Genomic DNA, 21,228 nt, shown 5'->3' with positions numbered 1-21,228 from the left:
CACTTCCTTCTTGCCTCCATGGTTTCTGCTGAGAGATCCGCACATAGTCTTATTAAGCTTCCTTTGTATGTAATGGATCGCTTTTCTCTTGCTGCTTTCAGGATTCTCTGTCTTTGACATTTGATAATCTGATTATTAAGTGCCTTGGCGTAGGCCTATTAATATCTCTTCTGTTTGGAGTACGCTGTGCTTCTTGGATCTGTAATTTTATGCCTTTCCTAAGACATGGGAAATTTTCATTAATTATTTCCTCTATTATTGCTTCTGCCCCCTTTCCCTTCTCTTCTCCTTCTGGGACACCAATGATATGTACATTATTGTACTTTGTTTCATCCTTGAGTTCCCAGAGACGTTGCTCATATTTTTTCATTCTTTTCTCCATCTGCTCCTTTGCGTGTAGGCTTTCAGGTGTTTTGTTCTCCAGTTCCTGGGTGTTTTTTTCTGCCTCTTGAGATCTGCTGTTGTATGTTTCCATTGTGTCTTTCATCTCTTGTGTTGTGCCTTTCATTTCCATAGATTCTACTAGTTGTTTTTTTGAACTTTTGATTTCTGCCATATATATGCCCAGTGTTTTCCTTTACAGCCTCTATCTCTTTTGCAATATCTTCTCTAAACTTTTTGAATTGATTAGCATTAGTTGTTTAAATCCTGTATCTCAGTTGAAGTGTACGTTTGTTCCTTTGACTGGGCCATAACTTTGTTTTTCTTAGTGTAGGTTGTAATTTTCTGTTGTCTAGGCATGGTTTCCTTGGTTATCCAAATCAGGTTTTCCCAGACCAGAACAGGCTCAGGTCCCAGAGGGAAGAAATATTCAGTATCTGGTTTCCCCTGCAGGTGTGTCTTAGAAAATTGCTCCACCCTGTGATGCCTCAGGTCACTGTGCTTTTCTGCCCAGCAGGTGATGCCTGTTAGCCTATAATTCTTGACTGGTGTGAGGAGGTATGGCTGTGTTCCCCCAGGCTCTGGGGTCTGGTTCTGAATGGAAAGGGCCCCACCCCTTTCCTCCTAGAGAAGACAGACCCCCCAGGTGGAGGTCATTAGCATTTCAATGGTCTCTACTCTCTGCTTGTGCTGTCTCCGCCCTTCCAGAGTCACAGCCCTGGAAACTGAAAAATGACTGGGCTTTCTCCACTGAGCCGAAAAAGAAACAGATAGTCCCCTTCAGACCCAGTCCAAGGCGACCCTCCGGCTCTCCCAGGTCAGTCATCACCCAAAGCCTCTGTCTGTTTTTTGGGGCTGCGTACCTGTAGTGAGCAGTTCCACACCACTCGCTAATTAAAACCCCAGCTTGGAGCTCAGCTGAGCTGTATTTCGCTTGCTGGGAGAGAGCTTCTCTCTGGCACCACGAGGCTTGGCAGCTCGGGCTATGGGGGAGGGGGTCTCCCTGACCTGGTTCCGCAGGTTTTACTTACAGATTTTATGCTGTGTTCTCGGGCATTCCTCCCAATTCAGGTTGGTGTATGATGAGTGGATGGTCTCGTTTGTCCCCCTGAAGTTATTCTGGATTATTTATTAGTTGTTTCTGGTTTTTTGTAGTTGTTCCAGGGGGACTACTTAGCTTCCACTCCTTTCTATGTCACCATCTTTGTCAGCTCTCTCTCTCCCTCATTTTTGAAGGACAGTTTTGACAGATACAGAATTCTTGGTTGGCAATTTTTCTCTTTCAGTATCTTAAATATATCATACTACTGCCTTCTCACCTCCATGGTTTCTCCTGAGAAATCCACACATAGTCTTATCAAGCTTCCCTTGTATGTGATGGATCACTTTTTTCTTGCTGCTTTCAGAATTCTCTCTGTATTTGGACATTTGATAATTTGATTATTAAGTGTCTTGGCATAGGTCTATTCAAATCTATTCTGTTTGGGGTATGTAGTGCTTCTTGGATCTGTAATTTTATGTCTTTCATAAGAGATGGGAAATTTTCAGTGATTATTTCCTCCTTTATTGTTTCTGCCCCTTTTCCCTTCTCTTCTCCCTCTGGGATACCTGTGATACATATATTCATTTGCTTCATGTTGTCATTCAATTCCCTGAGATGCTGCTCATATTTTTGGATTCCTTTCCCTATCTGTTCTTTTGTGTGTAGGATTTCAGATGTTCTGTCCTCCAGCTCATGAATCTTTTCTTCTGGCCCTGAAAATCTGCTGTTGTATGTCTCCATCATGTTTTTCATGTCTTGTATTATACCTTTCATTCCCATAAGTTCTGCCAATAGTTTTTTTCAAACTTTTGAGTTCTTCCTTATGTTTGCCCAGTGTCTTTATATCCTTCATCTCTTTTGCCATATCTTCCCTGAACTCATTGATTTGATTTTTGGATTGATTAAGGAGATTGTTTGATTAATAATTAGTTGTTTCAATTCCTGTATCTCAGTTGAAGTGTAGGTTTGTTCCTTTGACAGGCCCATATCTTCATTTTTCCTAATGTGACTCATAATTTTTTTGTTTTCTAAGCATCTGGTTTCCTTGATTACCCCAATCAGATTTTCCCAGACCAGACAGGCCCAGGTCTCAGGAAGAAGGTGTAATCAGTATCAAGTTTCCCTGAGGAGCAGGTTATCAGACTTTCCTGTGAGGTTTCTAGACTTGGTGCTTTTCCTATCCTGTCCTGCAGGGGGCACTTAGCCCACAGCAACCCACTGGTATAAAGATGTGTAGTCCCTTTAATTCTCAGTGGACCCTGTCCTGGCCAGGGGCCGAGGGTGTCAGAAGCCAAGCTTAAGTTGTTTCTGTTTTTTTTTCCCCAGGCTGTGGGATCTCAGTTCTCTGAGGGAGGGCCATCACTAGAGCTGAGCCCCGCCCACCTTTTCTTAGGGAAGATACACCCTTTAGGGAGTTATCTTCTACACTTGAATTCCTCCTTTGTCTCTCTAACTATCTTTACTCCACCCTTGCCTGGGTCAGTGCTGATAATTGAAAATGCCTGAGGCTCTTCCCAATGAGCTACTTGGAATGAGAGGAAAAAAAAAAAAAAAAAGAAAACGAGAGAAATCCCTTTTCAGAGACAGTCCCAAGCCCCCCAGTTCTGCTGGTTGATCAATGTTGGAACACAGTTCTCTGTGCCCCTTTTCTTGGGACACAGCCATTTTCCAGTAGTCTGAGCTCAGCCATCTCCAACAGCGTCTGTTTTTATTTATTATTTATTTTCCATCAGCCCTGCCTCCTCTCTGTTGGGAGGAACCCCAGATTCCTTTCCTGCTTGCTCTGGGTTTATCTGTGCTTGTAGCTTGTATTCAGCAATCCAAATTTGTTAATTAAAACTGCAATTGGAGCTTGGTTGAGTTACAAGACTGCTTCTTTCTCCCATAGTGAAGTTTTGCAACTCAGCATGCCATGCCGGTGGGGAAGGGGAAGCCAGCCTCTGCAGTTTGGGGAGCTTTACTTACAGTTCTCTGCTGTGCTCTCAGCCATTCCACACCTTCCAGGCTGGTGTATGAATGTGTGACCAGTCACGGATTATCCCCCAACCATTGTTTCCAGACTATTTGCTAGTTGTTCCTGGCTATTTACTAGTTGCTTGAGAGGACTGACTAAATTCCACACTTTTCTATGCCACCGTCTTGCCCCAACTGCTCTACACATCCTTTTTTTTTTAAAGTGCAAATAGATATTCTCTAAGGTGGGCCATACAATTAGCATCATGGCAGAAGTTAATCTTGCCTTATCTGATATGAATAAATGGTACCCATATCAGAAAGAGAAATCTAAATAAATTTTTATTTAGTAATCTCTCTGACCATAATGGAATGAAGCTGGAAATCAATAGCATAAGGAAAACTGGAAAAAGACTGGAAAATTTACCAATAAATGGAAATTAAATAGCAAACTCTTAAACAACCAAAGGAATAAAAAAGAAACTTCAAGGGAAATTAGAGGATACTTAGAGACAAATGAAAGCAAAGACACAGCATACCAAACTTATGGGATGCAGCAAAGGCAGTGCACAGTTAAATTTATAGCTATGAATGCCTATATTAGGAAAAAAGCAAGATTTCAAATTAGTAACCTAACTTTACATCTTGAGGAACTAGAAAAATAAGAGCAAAGTAAACCCAAAGTTATAAGAAGAAAGGAAATAATTAAGATTAGAATGTAGATAAATGAAACAGAGACTAGAAAAACAATTGAGAGAATAAACAATAAAAGTTGGTTCTTTGAAAAAAATCAATAAAATTGGCAAAACTGTAGTCAGACTGACATAGAAAAAAGAAGGAAGGATGAAAATAACCAAAATCAGAAAGGAAAATATTGATATCACTACTGACCTTACAGAAATAAAAAGGATTAGACAAAGACTATTATGAACAATTGTACACCAACAAATTAGGTAATCTAGAAGAAATGGAAAAACTCCTAGAAATACATCAATTATCTAAATTCACTTAGGAAGAAATAGAGGGACTTCCAGAAGATGGCAGTTAGGAGAGACACGGCAAAAAAACACCTCTTTGAAAAATACTAGATATAAGCCAGAAAGTGACCCAGAACATCAGTTCCAGCAATGCACCAGCCGGACAAGGTCTGCTAAATCCACAGGGACCGTGCACTTGGTGAAACCAGGAGTCTGCATTCTGAAACAAGTGAGTAAGCCGGCTGAATATCCGGCAGCCACGCTGCGGTGTGGGGAAACCATGGGTTGTGTTTGGAGATGGACTATTTCTTTTCTTTAAAAAACACACAAGCAGCTGTGGATATGTCAGTGAGAACCGCATAGTGAAGTGTGGCAGAAATGAGCTGTGGGTATGCCTCAATATCTGGTGTAGACAATACCCTTTCACACCTGCTGCTAATTGTCTCAGAGCAAGGAAGGCAGAGGTTAGCCAAAAGGGGAAAATACCCACGCCCCTTGCAGCCATCTTCTCAGTGGGCTGGGAACACTCCTGCCTGGTGCTGGAGACACAGCCCAGAGCTGTGCCAAAAAACCCAGTGTGACAGGAAGTGTTTCCAGCAACACATGCACAAGCCACAATATTGGGCGTGGACAATAGCTTTTCACTCACTGACAGCTAATTGTTCCAGAGCTAGGAAGGCAGAGCTGTGCGAAAAGCGGGAAATTAACATGCCCCATACAGCCATCCTTTCAGCAGGCTGGGAACAACCCTACAGGGCCCTGCAGCCCAGAACTTCCCTTGAGGGACAGCGCGCACTTGTGACGCAGCAAAACCTTCCCTCAGCAGAGGCCCTAGGAGGGCACGGCTTGGAAGTGGGACCCACTCAGAAATCCCAGGGACCCTACACCAATACCAAGGACTTGTGGGGTCAGTGGAGAGACAATCTGTGGTGAGACCGAACTGAAAGTTTAGACTCTTGCAATGGCCTTAAATCTCCAGGAACACCTGGGAGGTTTGATTATTAAAGCCGCCCTCCCTCCCTAACTGCTCAGACACACATCCCACATTCAGAGCAGACAGCACCAACAACACACCCAAACTTGGTGCACCAATTGGACCTCACAAGAATCAGATCCCCACACACCACAAAGACAAAGTTGGGGAGAACTGACTTGAGGGGAACAGGTGACTCGTGACGCCACCTGCTGGTAGTTACAGAAAGTGTACGCTACCAAGCTGTAGATCCGAAAAATTAGAGATTAGTCTTTGAATTAGCTACATATCCTAAAAGAACCCTGTATTAGTTGGGGTTCTCTAGGGAAACAGAATCATGAGAGGGTATCTATGAATATAGATTTATAAAAGTTACTCATGCAACTGTAGGTAGGCACAAGTCCAAATTCTGAAGGGGCAGTCATGCAAACCGTCAACTCCAATGAAGATGCCCGATGAACTCCTCAGGAAATGAACTGGCAACTTCGACGAACTCCTCAGGAAATGAACTGGTAACTTTGATGAACTCCTCAGGAAGTGCTTCACTGGTCAGCTGAAGAAGAAGTGACAGTCCTCTATCTGTCTCACTTAAAAGTCTTCAACTGATTAATTGGATTATATCCAGCCAACTTCATTCTCTCACTGTGGAAGACACAACCTTTGGTGAGTCATCAGTCACAGCTGCAGCCAATTGACTGATAATTTAATAAACCAGCCTGTTGATTTATTAACCAGCCACAAACATCCTAGCAGCAATTATTAGGCCAGTGTTTGCTTGACCAGACAGCTGGGTACTATCACCTGGCCAAGTTGACACATGAACCTAACCATCACAAACCCTATCAAGTTAAGCAAATGCCAAGAGGCCAAAACCAACAGAAAATTTTAAAACATATGAAGAAACCAGATGATATGGAAAACTCAAACCCAAACATCCAAATCAAAAAATCAGAGGAGACGCAGTACTTGGAGCAATTAATCAAAGAACTAAAGACAAACAACAAGAGCATGGCACAGGATATAAAGACATGAAGAAGACCCTAGAAGAGCATAAAGAAGAAATTGCAAGAGTAAATAAAAAATAGATGATCTTATGGAAATAAAAGAAACTGTCAACCAAATTAAAAAGATTCTGGAGACTCATAGTACAAGACTAGAGGAAGCTGAACAATGAATCAGTGACCTGGAAGATGACAAAATGGAAAATGAAAGAACAAAAGAAAGAATGGGGGAAAAATAGAAAAAATTGAAATGGACCTCAGGGATATGATAGATAAAATAAAATATCCAAATATAAAACTCATTGGTGTTCCAGAAGGGGAAGAGAAGGGTAAAGGTCTAGAAACAGTATTCAAAGAAATTGTTGGGGGAAAACTTCCCTAATCTTCTACACAACATAAATACACAAAGCATAAATGACCAGAGAACTCCAAATAGAATAAATCCAAATAAACCCACTCCAAGATATATTCTAATCAGAATGTCAAATACTGAAGAGAAGGAGCAAGTTCTGAAAGCAGCAAGAGAAAAGTAATTCACCACATACAAAGGAAACAAGATAAGACTAAGTAGTGACTACTCAGCTGCCACCATGGAGGTGAGAAGGCAGTGGCATGACATATTTAAAATCCTGAAAGAGAAAAATTGCCAACCAATAATTCTTTATCCAGCAAAGCTCTCCTTCAAATTTGAGGGATAGCTTAAATGTTTCACAGAGAAACAAATGCAGAGAGATTTTGCTAATCTATGTCAGATACTAAAGGGAGCCCTACAGACAGAGAAACAAAGAAAGGAGAGAGATGGAGAAAGGTTCAGTACTAAAGGGATTCAGTATTGGTTCATTAAAGGACAATAAGAGAGAAAGGGAAAAAATATATCTGACAAACATAAACCAAAGGATAGGATGGCTGATTCAAGAAATGCCTTCACAGTAATAACATTGAATGCAAATGGATTAAAGTCCCCAACTAAAAGATATAGTTTGGCAGAATGGATCAAAAAAAATGAACTATCAATATGTTGCATACAAGAGATTCATCTTAGACACAGGGACACAAAGAAATTTAAAGTGAAAGGATGGAAAAAAATATTTCATGCAAGCTACAGCCAAAAGAAAGCAGGAGTAGCAATATTAATCTCAGATAAAATAGACTTTAAATGCAAGAATGTTAGGAGAGACAAAGAAGGCCACTACTTACTAATAAAAGGGGCAATTAAACAAGAAAAAATAACAATCATAAATGTTTATGCACCCAATCATGGTGCCACAAAATACATGAGACAAGCACTGGAAAAACTAAAGGAAGCAATGGATGTTTCCACAATAATTGTGGGAGAATTCAACACATCACTCTCTCCTATAGATAGATCAACCAGACAGAAGACCAATAAGGAAATTGAAAACCTAAACAATCTGATAAATGAATTCGATTTAACAGACATATATAGAACATTACACCCCAAATCACCAGGATACACATTCTTCTCTAGTGCTCACGGAACTTTTTCCAGAATAGACCATATGCTGGGACATGAAACAAGCCTCAATAAATTAAAAAATTGAAATTATTCAAAGCACTTTTTCTGACCACAATAGAATAAAATTAGAAGTCAATAACCATCAGAGACTTAGAAAATTCACAAATACCTAGAGGTTAAACAACACACTCCTAAACAATCTGTGGGTTAAAGAAGAAATAGGAAGAAAATTGTTAAATATATAGAAACGGATGAAAATGAGAACACAATATACCAAAACCTATGAGATGCAGCAAAAGCTGTACTGAGGGGGAAGTTTATAGCACTAAACACATACATCAAAAAGAAAGAGCTAAAATCACAGAACTAATGGAACAACCGAAGAAACTAGAAAACAAACAGCAAACTAATCCTAAACCAAGTAGAAGAAAAGAAATAACCAGGATTAAAAGCAGAAATAAATGACATAGAGAACAAAAAAACATCAGAGAGATAAATAACACCAAGAGTTGGTTCTTTGAGAAGATCAACAAGATTGACAAGCCCCTAGCTAGACTTGACAAAATAAAAAAGAGACAAGACCCATATAAACAAAATAATGAATGAAAAAGGTGGCATTACTGAGGATCCAGAAGAAATTTAAAAAATTATAAGAAGATACTATGAACAACTGTATGTCAACAAACTGGACAATGTAGAGGAAATGGACAATTTCCTGGAAACACATGAACAACCAAGACTGACCAGAGAAGAAATAGAGGACCTCAATCAACCAATCACAAGCAAACAGATCCAATCAGTCATCAAAAAACTTGCCACAAATAAATGCCCAGAGCCAGATGGCTTCACAGGAGAATTCTACCAAACTTTCCAAAAAGAACTGACACCAATCTTACTTAAACTCTTTCAAAACATTGAAGAAATTGGAATACTACCTGACTCATTTTATGAAGCTAGCAACAATCTAATACCAAAACCGGGCAAAGATGCTACAAAAAAGGAAAACTACAGGCCTATCTCCCTAATGAATATAGATGCAAAAATTCTCAACAAAATACTTGCAAATCAAATCCAAAGACACATTAAAAAAATCATACACCATGACCAAATGGGGTTCATTCCAGGCATGCAAGGATGGTTCAACAGAAGAAAATCAATCAATGTGTTACAACACATTAACAAATCAAAAGAGAAAAATGAATTGATCATCTCAATAGATGCTGAAAAAGCATTTGACAAAATCCAACATCCATTTTTGATAAAAACACCTCAATATGATAAAGAGCATATTTGAAAAACCCACAGCCAGCATAGAACTCAATGGCAAGAGACTGAAAGCCTTCCCTCTAAGATCAGGAACAAGACAAGGATGCCCGCTGTCACCACTGTTATTCAACATCGTGCTAAAAGTGCTAGCCAGGGCAATCCGGCAAGACAAAGAAATAAAAGGCATCCAGATTGGAAAGAAATAAGTAAAACTGTTATTATTTGCAGATGATATGATCTTATATCTGGAAAACCCTGAGAAATTGATGATACAGCTACTGGAGCTAATAAATTCAACAAAGTAGTGGGATACAAGATTAATGCACCTATGTCAGTAATGTTTCTATATGCTAGAAATGAAAGAAGTGAAGAGATACTCAAGAAAAAGATATCATTTTCAATAGCAACTAAAAAAATCATGTACCTAGGAATAAACTTAACCAAAGATATAAAAGAAGTATACAAAGAAAACTACATAACTCTACTAAAAGAAATAGAAAGGGACCTTAAAGGATGGAAAATATTCTATGTTCATGTATAGGAAGCCTAAATGTCATTAGGATGTCAATTCTACCCAAACTCATCTACAGATTCAAAGCAGTCCCAATCAAAATTCGAACAACCTACTTTGCAGACTTGGAAAAGCTAGTTATCAAATATGTTTGGAAAGGGAAGATGCCTCAAATTGCTGAAAACACTCTAAGAAAGAAAAATGAAGTGGGAGGACTTACACTACTTGACTTTAAAGCCTGCTATAAAGCCACAGTAGTCAAAACAGCATGGTACTGCCACAAAGATAGATATATCAATCAATGGAATCGAATTGAGAATTAGGAGATAGATCCCCCAGATCTATGGCTGACTGATCTTTGATAAGGCCCCCAAAGCCACTGAACTGGGAAATAACAGTCTTTTCAACAAATGGGGCTGGGAGAGTTGGATATCCATATCCAAAAGAATGAAAGAGGACCCCTACCTCACACCCTACACAAAAATTAACTCAAAATGGATCAAAGATCTCAATATAAAAGACAGTACCATAAAACTCCTAGAAGATAATGTAGGGAAACATCTTCAAGACCTTGTATTAGGTGGCCATTTCCTAGACCTTACACCCAAAGCACAAGCAACAAAAGAAAAAATAGATAAATGGGAATTCCTCAAGCTTAGAAATTTCGTACCTTAAAGGAAGTTGTCAAAAAGGTGAAGAGGCAGCCAACTCAATGGGAAAAAAATTTTGGAAACCATGTATCTGACAAAAGACTGATATCTGGCATATACAAAGAAATCGTACAACTCAATGACAATAGTAGAGACAGCCCAATTATAAAACAGGCAAAAGATACGAAAAGACTGTTCTCTGAAGGAGAAATACAAATGGCCAATAAACACATGAAAAAATCTATTAGAGAGATGCAAATTAAGACCACAATGAGATACCATCTCACACCAATTAGAATGGCTGCCATTAAACAAACAGGAAACTACAAATGCTGGAGAGGATGTGGAGAAATTGGAACTCTTATTCATTGTTGGTGGGACTGTATAATGGTTCAGCCACTCTGGAAGTCAGTCTGGCAGTTCCTTAGAAAACTAGATGCAGAGTTATCCTTCGATCCAGCAATTGCAATTCTTGGTATATATCTGGAAGATCTGAAAGCAGTGATGAGAACAGATATCTGCAAGGCAATGTTCATAGCAGCATTATTCACAATTGCCAAGAGATGGAAACAACCCAAATGCAACAGATGAGTGGATAAATAAAATCTGGTATATACACACAATGGAATACTATGTAGCAGTAAGAAGGAACGATGTTGTGAACCATATGACAACTTGGATGAACCTTGAAGACATAATGCTGAATGAAATAAGCCAGGCACAAAAAGAGAAATATTATATGCTACCACTAATGTGAACATTGCTGGGGGAGAATGCAGGGGTGTTGGGCTTCCCCACCTCAATGGTTGCTGATGTGCTCACAGACATAGGGGACTGGTGGTTTGATGGGCTGAGCCCTCAATCACAGGACTTGCCCTTGGGAAGATGGTTGCTGCAAAGGAGAGGCTAGGCCTCCCTATAATTGTGCCTAAGATCCTCCTCCCGAATGCCTCTTTGTTGCTCAGATGTGGCCCTCTCTCTCTAGCTAAGCCAACTTGGCAGGTGAAATCACTGCCCTCCCCCCTACGTGGGATCAGACACCCGGGGGAGTGAATCTCTCTGGCAACATAGGATATGACTCCCAGGGAGGAATCTAGACCTGGCATCATGGGATGGAGAACATCTTCTTGACTAAAAGGGGGATGTGAAATGAAATAAGTTTCAGTGTCTGAGAGATTCCAAAAGGAGCTGAGAGGTCACTCTGGTGGGCATTCTTATGCACAATATAGACAACCCTTTTTAGGTTCTAATGAATTGGAATAGCTAGTAGTAAATACCTGAAACTATCAAACTACAACCCAGAACCCTTGAATCTTGAAGACAATTATACAAAAATATAGCTTATGAGGGGTGACAATGTGATTGGGAAAGCCATGTGGATCACACTCCCCTTTGTCCAGTGTATGGATGGATGAGTAGGAAAACGGGGGCAAAAAGAAAATTCACCCAGTCTTCTTTTTTACTTTAATTGTTCTTTTTCACTTTAATTTTTATTCTTATTACTTTCATGTGTGTGGTAATGAAAATCTTCATAAATTAATTTTGATGATGGATGCACAACTATATGGTGGTACTGTGAACAATTGATTGTATGCTTTGTATGACTGCATAGTATGTGAATATATCTCAATAAAATTGAATTATTAAAAAAAAGGCAAAGTCAAAAAAAAAAAAAAAGAAAAAAAGAAGAAGAAGAAGAAATAGAAAACACCAAAAATCCTATATCAGGAACAGAGATTGAATCAATAATCAAAAACCTTCCACCAAAGAGAAGCACAGGACCAGATGACTTCACTGGTGACTTCTAACATACATTTAAAGAAGAATTAATACCAATCCTTGTCAAATTCTTCCAAAGAATTCAAGAGGATGGAATACTTCCCAATTCATTCTATAAGGCCAGCATTATTCCAACACCAAAGCCTGGTAAAGATATCACAAAGAAAAGAAAATTTCAGATATTGTGAGCCATTGATTGCATACTTTGGATGGATTATATGGCATGTGAATATATCTCAATAAAATTGCATTTATTAAAAAAGAAAAATTCATACCAATTTCCAATATGAATATATATGCAAAAATCCTTAACAAAATACTAGCAAGTCAAATCCAACAGCATATTAAAAAGATTATTCACCATGATCAAGTGGGATTCATCCTTGGAATGCAAGGTTAGTTCAAATATGAAAATCAATCAATGTAAAATGTGAAATCTAGCACACTTTCTTGATAAAAACACTCAGAAAAGTAGGAATAGAAGGGTACTTTCTCAACATGATAAAGGACGTTTATAGAAAACCCACAGCTAGCATCATTCTCATGGTGAAAGACTTAAAGCTTTCCTCTTAGGACAAGAATGAGACAAGGATTTCTGCCCTCACTGCTGCTGTTCAGTCCTGTACTAGATGTTCTTGCCAGAGCTATTAGGCAAAATAAATAAATATTAAAGGGTATCCATATCAGAAAGCAAGAAGTAAAACTATCTCTATCTGTAGGTGACATGATTTTATAAAAAGAAAATTCATCCATAGATGACATGATTTTACACAGAGAAAATTCAAAGGAATCCACAAGAAAAATATTAGAGCTAAGAAATGAATTGAGCCAAGTGTCAGGGTATCAGATCAACAGCCACACACCACAATTGTGTCCCTATACACTAGCAATGAAGAAGCTGAAGAGGAAATTGAGTAAACAATTCCATTTACAATAACATCTAAAAGAATAAGATATCTAGGAATAAATTTAACTAAGCATACAAAACACTTGTATACTGAAAACTGTAAAATGCTGCTGAAATTAAAGACCTAAAGAAATGGTAAGACATTCCATGTTCATGGATTGGAAGAGTTAACATTGTTAATATGTCAATATTACCCAAAGCAATGTACAATTCAATGCATTCCCTCTTAAACTTCCAGCAGCCTCTTTTGCAGAAATACAAAGCCTAACCTCAAATTTCTATGGAACTTCAAGGGGTCCCAAAGATCCAAAACTGTGTTGAAAAATAAAAACAGAGTTGAAGGTTTCACACTTCCTGGTGTCAAATTTTAATACAAAGCAATGGTAATCAAAACAGTGTGGTACTGTCACAAGGACAAACAGCTCAATGGGACAGAATTGAAAGTCCAGAAGCAGACCCACACATCTATGGCCAGTTAATTTTTTTTATTTAATTAGCTTTTTTTTTAAAAATCAACTATATAAAATTTTTTTTAAAAACACAGTAAAAAAAACATTTCAGATAAACCATAACAAGGGAGTAAGAAAAAGACAACTAACTTAAGATAACTACTTCCAACATGTTCCTACTCTACCCCAAGAAAATAATCTAATATAGCAACATTTCTGTGAACTTGTTCCTACCATACCCATCAGAAATTAACAGACCATAGTCATTACTGGGCATTCCCAGAACATTAAATTTGCCCATGATAGCTTATCTGTTCTTATTGGGTTATCATTCCCCCTTCCTTAATTGCTCTCTATTGCTAGTTCCCCTACATTCTACATTATAACCCATTTGTTTTACATTTTTCAATGTTCACATTAGTGGTAGCATATAGTATTTCTCTTTTTGTGCCTGGCTTATTTCACTCAGCATTATGTCTTCAAGGTTCATTCATGTTGTCATATGTTTCACAACATTGTTCCTTCTTACTGCTGCATAGTATTCCATTGTGTGTATATACCACATTTTATTTATCCACTCATCTGTTGCAGGACATTTGGGTTGTTTCCATCTCTTGGCAATTGTGAATAATGCTACTATGAACATTGGCCTTCAGGTCTTCTGGGTATATACCGAGAAGTGCAATTGCAGGATCGAAGGTTAACTCTGTATCTAGTTTTCTAAGGAAGTGCCAGACTGACTTCCGGAGTGGCTGAACCATTATACAGTCCCACCAACAATGAATAAGACTTCCAATTTCTCCACATCCTCTCCAGCATTTGTAGTTTCCTGTTTGTTAAATGGCAGCCATTCTAATTGATGTGAGATGGTATCTCGTTGTGGTCTTAATTTGCATCTCTCTAATAGCTAGTGAAGCTGAACATTTTTTCATGTGTTTCTTGGCCATTTGTATTTCTCCTTCAGAGAACTGTGTTTTCATATCTTTTGCCCATTTTATTATTGGTCTGTCTGAACTATCGTCATTGAGTTGTAGGATTTCTTTATATATGCAAGATATCAGCCTTTTGTCAGATACATGGTTTCCAAAATTTTTTTTCCCATTGAGTTGGCTGCCTCTTCACCTTTTTGACAACTTCCTTTGAGGTACAAAACTTCTAAGCTTGAGGAGTTCCCATTTATCTATTTTTTCTTTTGTTGCTTGTGCTTTGGGTGTAAAGTCTAGGAAGTGGCCGCCTAATACGTCTTGAAGATGTTTCCCTGCATTATCTTCTAGGAGTTTTATGGTACTGTCTTTTTTATTGAGATCTTTGGTCCACTTTGAGTTAATTTTTGTGTAGGGTGTGAGGTAGGGGTCCTCTTTCATTCTTTTGCATATGGATATCCAACTCTCCCAGCCCCATTTGTTGAAAAGACTGTTATGTCCCAGTTCAGTGGCTTTGGGGGCCTTATCAAAGATCAGTCAGCCATGGTCTGGCCAGTTACTTTTTGAGAAAGACACTATGTATATGCAGTGGGGAAAGAATAGCTGTTCAACAAATGGTTTTTGAAAAGGTGGATATCCATATGCAGAAGAATGAAATTAAATCCCTATCTCACACTATATATAGAAATCAACTCAAAATATCAAGGACCTAAATATAAGAGCTAAAATTATAAAACTCTTAGACAGTGACATAGGGACAAATCTTCACGACCTGGGATTTGGCAACAGATTCTTAGATATGACACCAAAAGCACAAGCAACAAAAGAAGCAATAGATAGACTTGATTTCATTAAAATTAAAAACTTTTGCTCATCAAAGGAAAGTATCAAGAGAGTGAAAAGACAACCTACAAAATGGGAGAAAATAGTTTCAAACTATATATCAGAGAAGGGTTTAATATCCAGAATACATAAAGAACTCCTGCAACTCAACAACTGGAAAGACAAACAATCCAGTTAATAAATGACCAAGACTTTGTGCTGGTTTGTATATTTATGTCCCCCCAAAAAAGCCATATTCTTTAATGCATTCTTGTGGGGGCAGACGTATTAGTGTGGATTGGGTTGGAACCTATTGGTTCAGTGTCCACGGAGATGCGCCCCACACAACTGTAGGTGATAACTCTTATTGGATAATTTCCATGGAGGTGTGGCCCCGCCCATTCAGCGTGGGCCTTGTTTAGTTTATTGGAGCACTATATAAGCTCGGACAGAAGCAGCTGGAGCGAGCTGGAGCTGAGACAGACATTTTGAAGGCAGCCATTGGAAGCTGATGCAGACATTTTGGAGAACGCCATTTTGAAACTCAACCTGGAAGTAAGCAGATGCCAGCCACGTGACTTCTCAGCTAACAGAGGTTTTCCAGACGCCATTGGCCATCCTCCAGTGAAGGTACTCTTTGTTGTAGGACACTTTATGGCCTTAAGACTGTAACTGTGTAACCAAATAAACACTCTTTTATAAAAGCCAATCCATTTCTGGTGTTTTGCATTCCGGCAGCATTAGCAAACCAGAACAGATTTGAAAAGACATTTCTCCAAAGAAAATACACAAATGGCCAATAAACACATGAATAGATGTTCAACATCATTAGCCATTAGGGAAATGCAAATGAAAACCACAGAGATAGAACTTTATACCAGAATATGGCTATTATTAAATGAACACAAAATCACAAGATGCAGAGAAATTGGAACTCTAGTGCATTGTTGGTGGGAATGTAAAATGGTGCAGCCACTACGGAAAGCAATATCATTGTTCCTTAAAAAGTTAAATATGGACTTACTATATGACCCAGAAATCTCACTTCTAGGTATAGATACAAAGAGAAAACGGGGTCACAATAGATACTTGTGCACCTACGTCTATAGCAGCATTTTCACAACAGCCAAGAGCTAGGAACAACCCAAATACTCATCTGCAAATGAACGGATAAACAAAATGTGGTACATACACAAAACAGAATATTATTAGGCCATAAAAATGAAATTATGACACATGCTACAACATGGAAGAATCTTGAAAACATTATGTTCAGTGAAATCAGCAAGATACATAAGGACAAAAATTGCACATCACATCTAAGACATGATGAGCAATCGCAAATTTGCAGAGAAAGAAAGCAGATTAGGGGTTACCAGGGAAGAAGGGGAGGTGGGAGCAGGAAGGGAGAGTGTCTGTTCATTAAAAAAACAGGGCAGTATACAAATGTCCCATGAACAGTATAAATGATGCTCTCATTATATTTCCAGATATAAATAAATATTTATAGCCAGATTCAGTCCATCTAAAAGGCAGTAAGAAAAAGAAGGAGCATAGAAGAGATGAGACAAATAGAAGCAGATGGGAGAATCATAATTATAAATCCAATAAAACAGCAATTACACAAATGTAAACAAACTAAATACTGCAATTAAAAGACGAAATTACAGGATTAGATGAAACAAAACAAAACCTAATTAAAAGCAATGCATCTAATATATAATTTCAACAGAGAGCTTGGAAGTAAAAGGATGGGAAAAAAAATCTCTGTGAACACCAACCAAAAGAAGTCTGGGGTCATGTAAATATCAACAGCAAAGCAGAGTTTAAGGCAAATAACATTAGTAGGGGTGAAAAAGGACTCCTCAAATGATAAAAGTTTCCATTTACCAGGAAAATAAACTAATTCTAAATCTATAGCTCCTATTACCAGAGCCTTCACATATAGAAAGCAAATGTTGAAACCAAAAAGGGAAAATGAGAAAAACACCACCAAAGTGGGAAATTTTAACTCATTTTTTTTTCAGTAACTGACAGAACAGACAAAAATCAGGAAGGATATAGACTTTAACCCCATAGCTGGCAAACTTGACCACAACTGCAGAACCCCCTTTCTTTTCAAGGGCACGAAAGACATCTACCAAAAGGCCATAAAACAAGTCTCAAAAACCTTCAGAGGATTTTGTTTTTCTGATCACAGTGTAATTAAACTAGCTGTAAAAAAGAGATAATTTGAAAATCTCTATATGTTTGGAAATTAATAATTATGGATAAAATAGGAAATCACAATGGAACTTAGAAAACAGTTTGATCTGGGTAATTATGAAAATCATTATGTGAAAACTTGCAGGATGCAGCTAGAGCCTTTCGTAAGGGAAACGTGCACCTTGAAAAAGAAGAAAGTCTGAAAATCAATGAACTAAGGACACATCTCAAAAAATTAGAGGAGCCACAAACCCAAAGAAATTCAAAGCAAGGAAATAATAAAGATTTAAATTAATGGAATAAAAAGCAAAAATCCTGTAGAGGGGAAATGGGGGTGTCGCTTCAGGATCGGGGGTCAAGTCGTCCCACGGGCCTGAGGCTGCCGAGTCCCGGACACCCCTCAGCCTCGGGCACCCGGGACCGTTGGTCACCTGCTGCAGACCCAGTGGGCATCCAGCGGCCAGTGAGAAGTGATGAGCCTCTTTATCCTGATAAATGTGACACTTTAGATGTAATGGGAAAGTCCTAGAAAAACACTCTAACCAAAAGCAAATGAAGAAGGGAGTCTGCATGGCCCTGTCACTCCCCCCAAGTGCACGTTTGTCCCCGACTCTTCTGGGTGTCCATGTCCTCCATCGGCTCACGTCACGTCCCCCAGAGACTCTGAGGAGTTGGAGATCCTTCCCCTGGAGCACTCACACATACCCCTGCCCCCAAATCCCACAGCACCCCAGGGGCTGCTGCCTCCCCAGCCGCGATGTGAAAGGATCTCCCATTCCAGCTCGGGGTGCGGGTGGGGGTGGTTTGGGACCCCCTGCGGAGGCTGCTGGCGCCGGTTCCAAGGAGGGGGCGCAGCCCCGGCTGGAGGAGAGGGGGGTCACGGATGGCTTCTCCAGGGGTGGGAGCATGTTCAGGGTCTGGAGCCCGCTCTGGCCGCACCCTCCCCGCCCCGCGCCCCCGCCTGCACCTGGGGGGCTGGAGGACCGGTCCGGACGGGTCTGTCTGGGCATCCTGTGGCGCCTGCCTGCCTGTGCGCCCCGGGGAAACTGAGCCCAGATCTCAGTCACCTCAGCAGTCACGGCCTCAGCGCGGCTCCCGGTGACAGTGTCAGCTAAGCCCCGTCTGCCCAGCACCGTGCTGGTGTCACCCCGGTTCCCGCCTCACACGGGCCCGAAGCCCGCGGCGACTCGCCTCATCCCTCAGGCTCACGGGGAAGCCGCCCAAGGGTCCTGGTCAGAGGGCCACGCGGACTTCACCTTCCACCTGGTCGCCCGGTCGCCTCAGCTGATCCCAACACCCTGCCCTTGTGGTGTCAGTGTTTGTGTGCGTGTGCATGTGCGTGTCTGGGCATCTGCGTATGCATGTGTGTCTGTGTGTGCTTGTGTGTGTGCATCTCGGGGCGTCTGCGTGTCTGGGCATCTGTGTGTGTGTACGTTTGCATGTGCGTGTGTGAGCCCCCGGTGTGGCCCTCCCATGTTATTTGGTCCCCTGTCACCGGTGAGGGGCGGTGGCCTTTCTCAGGTGACCTGCACTTTTACAGAGAGCCACGTCCACCCCCACGGCGCAACTTGGAGGCTCTGAGAGCGGGTAATAAACAACGATGAGTCAGCGGGTCCATCGGGGGTCACGGGATCCCTGACAGGGCAGTTGGAGGTGGGTACGGCCCTGCAGGCGGGGAGCGTGGGCGAGTGAGGCTCGGGTGGGGACGGGCGGTGCTGGGCCTTGGCGGCAGGGAAGTGAGGGCGGAGGGAGGGCCCCAGGTGGGGGAGGTGAGGGCGGAGGGAGGGCCCCCAGGTGGGGGAGGTGAGGGCGGAGGGAGGGCCCCCAGGTGGGGAGGTGAGGGCGGAGGGAGGGCCCCCAGGTGGGGAGGTGAGGGCGGAGGGGGGGCCCCCAGGTGGGGAAGGTGAGGGCGGAGGGAGGGCCCCCAGGTGGGGAGGTGAGGGCGGAGGGAGGGCCCCCAGGTGGGGGAGGTGAGGGCGGAGGGAGGGCCCCCAGGTGGGGAGGTGAGGGCGGAGGGAGGGCCCCCAGGCTCGCTGCTGGCGTGCGGAGGGTGCAGTGAAAGAAAGCGGGAACAGACCCCGGGGCTGGGCGCACGCACCACCCGGGCTACGGCACCTTCCGCTCCAAGTTGCCCCCAGCCGGGGTCGCCGGCCGCTCCCAGCCCCAGCGCAAGCCCGAGGCTCGGCGAGGGGAGCCGGCGCCCGAACTCGCCCAGGCCGAGGAGGGGAGACCAGGCCCGGGCGTCTCCCCCAGGCGCCTCCCGGGTGGAGCACGCGCTCCTGCGGGTGCGCGCCTGCGGGTGCGCGCGCGCGTGCCCGCTGAACACGTGGCAGGCCGTGGAGCCGGAGCCGGGGCCGCGCCTCCCTCTGCGCAGCTCGGCCTCCCGGTGCGCGCTCCCGGGTGGCGGCGGCCCCACTGACCTGGATCACGGCGTCCAGCCTGGGCCGGTTCTGCCCGGCGGCGTCCCCTTCTCCGGGCTCGCTGGAGGCCGAGCTCATGGCCGCGGCGGCGCAGGCCCCGCACCTGCCCGCCCGGGGCTGCTTCTGCCCGGAGCTCCCGGACCTGGGCGCCCAGCTGTTCCCGGTCAACGGAGCCCTCCGCGTTGCCAAGGCAACCGCGACGCTGAGGGCTGGGTTTCCCTGGAAGCAGCACAGAGCAGGACCCGTTGCCATGGAGACGGCGGTACGCTGTTGGCTGGAGGCCGTTTCCCCGGAGACCCGGGCACGCCCGGGTGAAGCTGTCCACCTGGGCGGCCACACCCGCGCGGAGGGCCCGCCGCTGAGCGCCCGCGGAGCCTGTGCTGGGAGCCGCCCCCGCTCCCGACCTTCCCTGGGAACCCGCGCCTTTTCCAACACCTGGAAGAGATTTGGAGCTCCCCGGTGCCACCGGCAGGAGACAGACGGGCGATCCGAGGGGGAGAGGGCGCCTCCTGCTTCCCCAGCTCCCACTGGAGGAGCCCTTCTTGTCTGTGTTCTCTCCTGCGCCCTTTTAGGGTGACCCCGTCCACATATTTCACACTTCATCTGAAGAAACATTTCTTTGCGCTCCCCGTCGGTGGAGAGCCCCCCTCTGCAGGGCCCTCTCAGTGTGGGCCCAAGAGGGTCTGCAGGGGAGGACGCCAGTGGAGCCAACCCCCAGGTCCTTCAGGGGGGCAGTTTCCTGATGCCGGGGCATGGGAGGGCAGCCGGGCTCTTCCCACCACCCCCAGACTGGCTGTCCCTGCAGACGGGCCTCGTCTGTCCCCTCCTGGACTCCTCGATCCCAGCTGGGACCTCCCCAAGCCAGGCGGGGGCCAACAGGATCCCCCTTGGGAAGGGGCAGCCACTGAGCATGGGACCCTCAAGCCGGGGTGGCTGTCCCTCCTTGGAGAGAGGACAGCTTGTCCACTGGTCCTGGGGACGGGGATCCCTAAGTGCCTCACAGACCCGGCCTCTTCGGAGCCATCCTGAGGGGGTGGGAGGTGCTGTCACCCAAAGCCCGTGGGACCCCACTCACTGGGTCAGTGTGTCCCCTGTACAGCCAGGGGGAGGCCCGACGAGGCTCCAGGCCACTTCCCCAAATCACGAAGACGAAGTGCCTGAGGCCCAAGGGACAGTCACCCTGAGAACCCCCCACATCTGTTCTCCCACTGGGGTCCCCAGGCCCTGCCCCCTCTGAGAGGACCAGCCCCCAAGCTGCCCTGTGCAGGGACATCCAGCTGCAGACCTGGTGCCAAGGAGGGACGGCCGGCTCGTGCTGGTGGCTGCAGCTCAGCTGGCCCCAGGGCCACGGGCCCTCTGGGCGCCCAAGGGTGTGTCTCCTCCAGGTGCTGGGCAGGAAGCAGGCCACAGTCACCCTGAGGTGGCACCAAGTGCAGCCCTGGTCTGGGCACTGCTTGGGCACTGCCCAGGAGGTTGACCCAAGGCCAACACG

At 43.5% G+C, this 21,228-nt stretch overlaps 1 protein-coding gene across 9 annotated transcripts in view; it reads right to left on the bottom strand.

Annotated features, from left to right (window-relative positions):
- Window positions 1-20,642, bottom strand: part of CROCC2 (ciliary rootlet coiled-coil, rootletin family member 2) — a 98,109-nt gene extending 77,467 nt beyond the window's left edge. For 3 of the 9 annotated variants that reach the window (XR_005218825.1, XM_037849832.1, XM_037849831.1), the window contains exon 1: window positions 19,737-20,641. Coding sequence is in view for 7 of the 9 variants with exons in the window: in XM_037849832.1 (XP_037705760.1) it covers window positions 19,737-20,351 (615 nt within the window). In the remaining 2 variants the exon portion in view is untranslated. Of the gene's footprint in view, window positions 1-19,736 lie in introns of all 9 variants that reach the window. The other 6 variants (XM_037849826.1, XM_037849827.1, XM_037849828.1 and 3 more) reach the window with 3 other exon arrangements.
- Between the last annotated feature and the right edge of the window lie 586 nt (window positions 20,643-21,228).

The sequence above is a fragment of the Choloepus didactylus genome, chromosome 9 (genome assembly GCF_015220235.1).
Source record: "Choloepus didactylus isolate mChoDid1 chromosome 9, mChoDid1.pri, whole genome shotgun sequence".
NCBI lineage: Eukaryota > Metazoa > Chordata > Mammalia > Pilosa > Megalonychidae > Choloepus > Choloepus didactylus.
The sequence above is the reverse complement of the archived record's forward strand: the minus strand, read 5'-3'. Positions and strand labels throughout refer to the sequence as shown.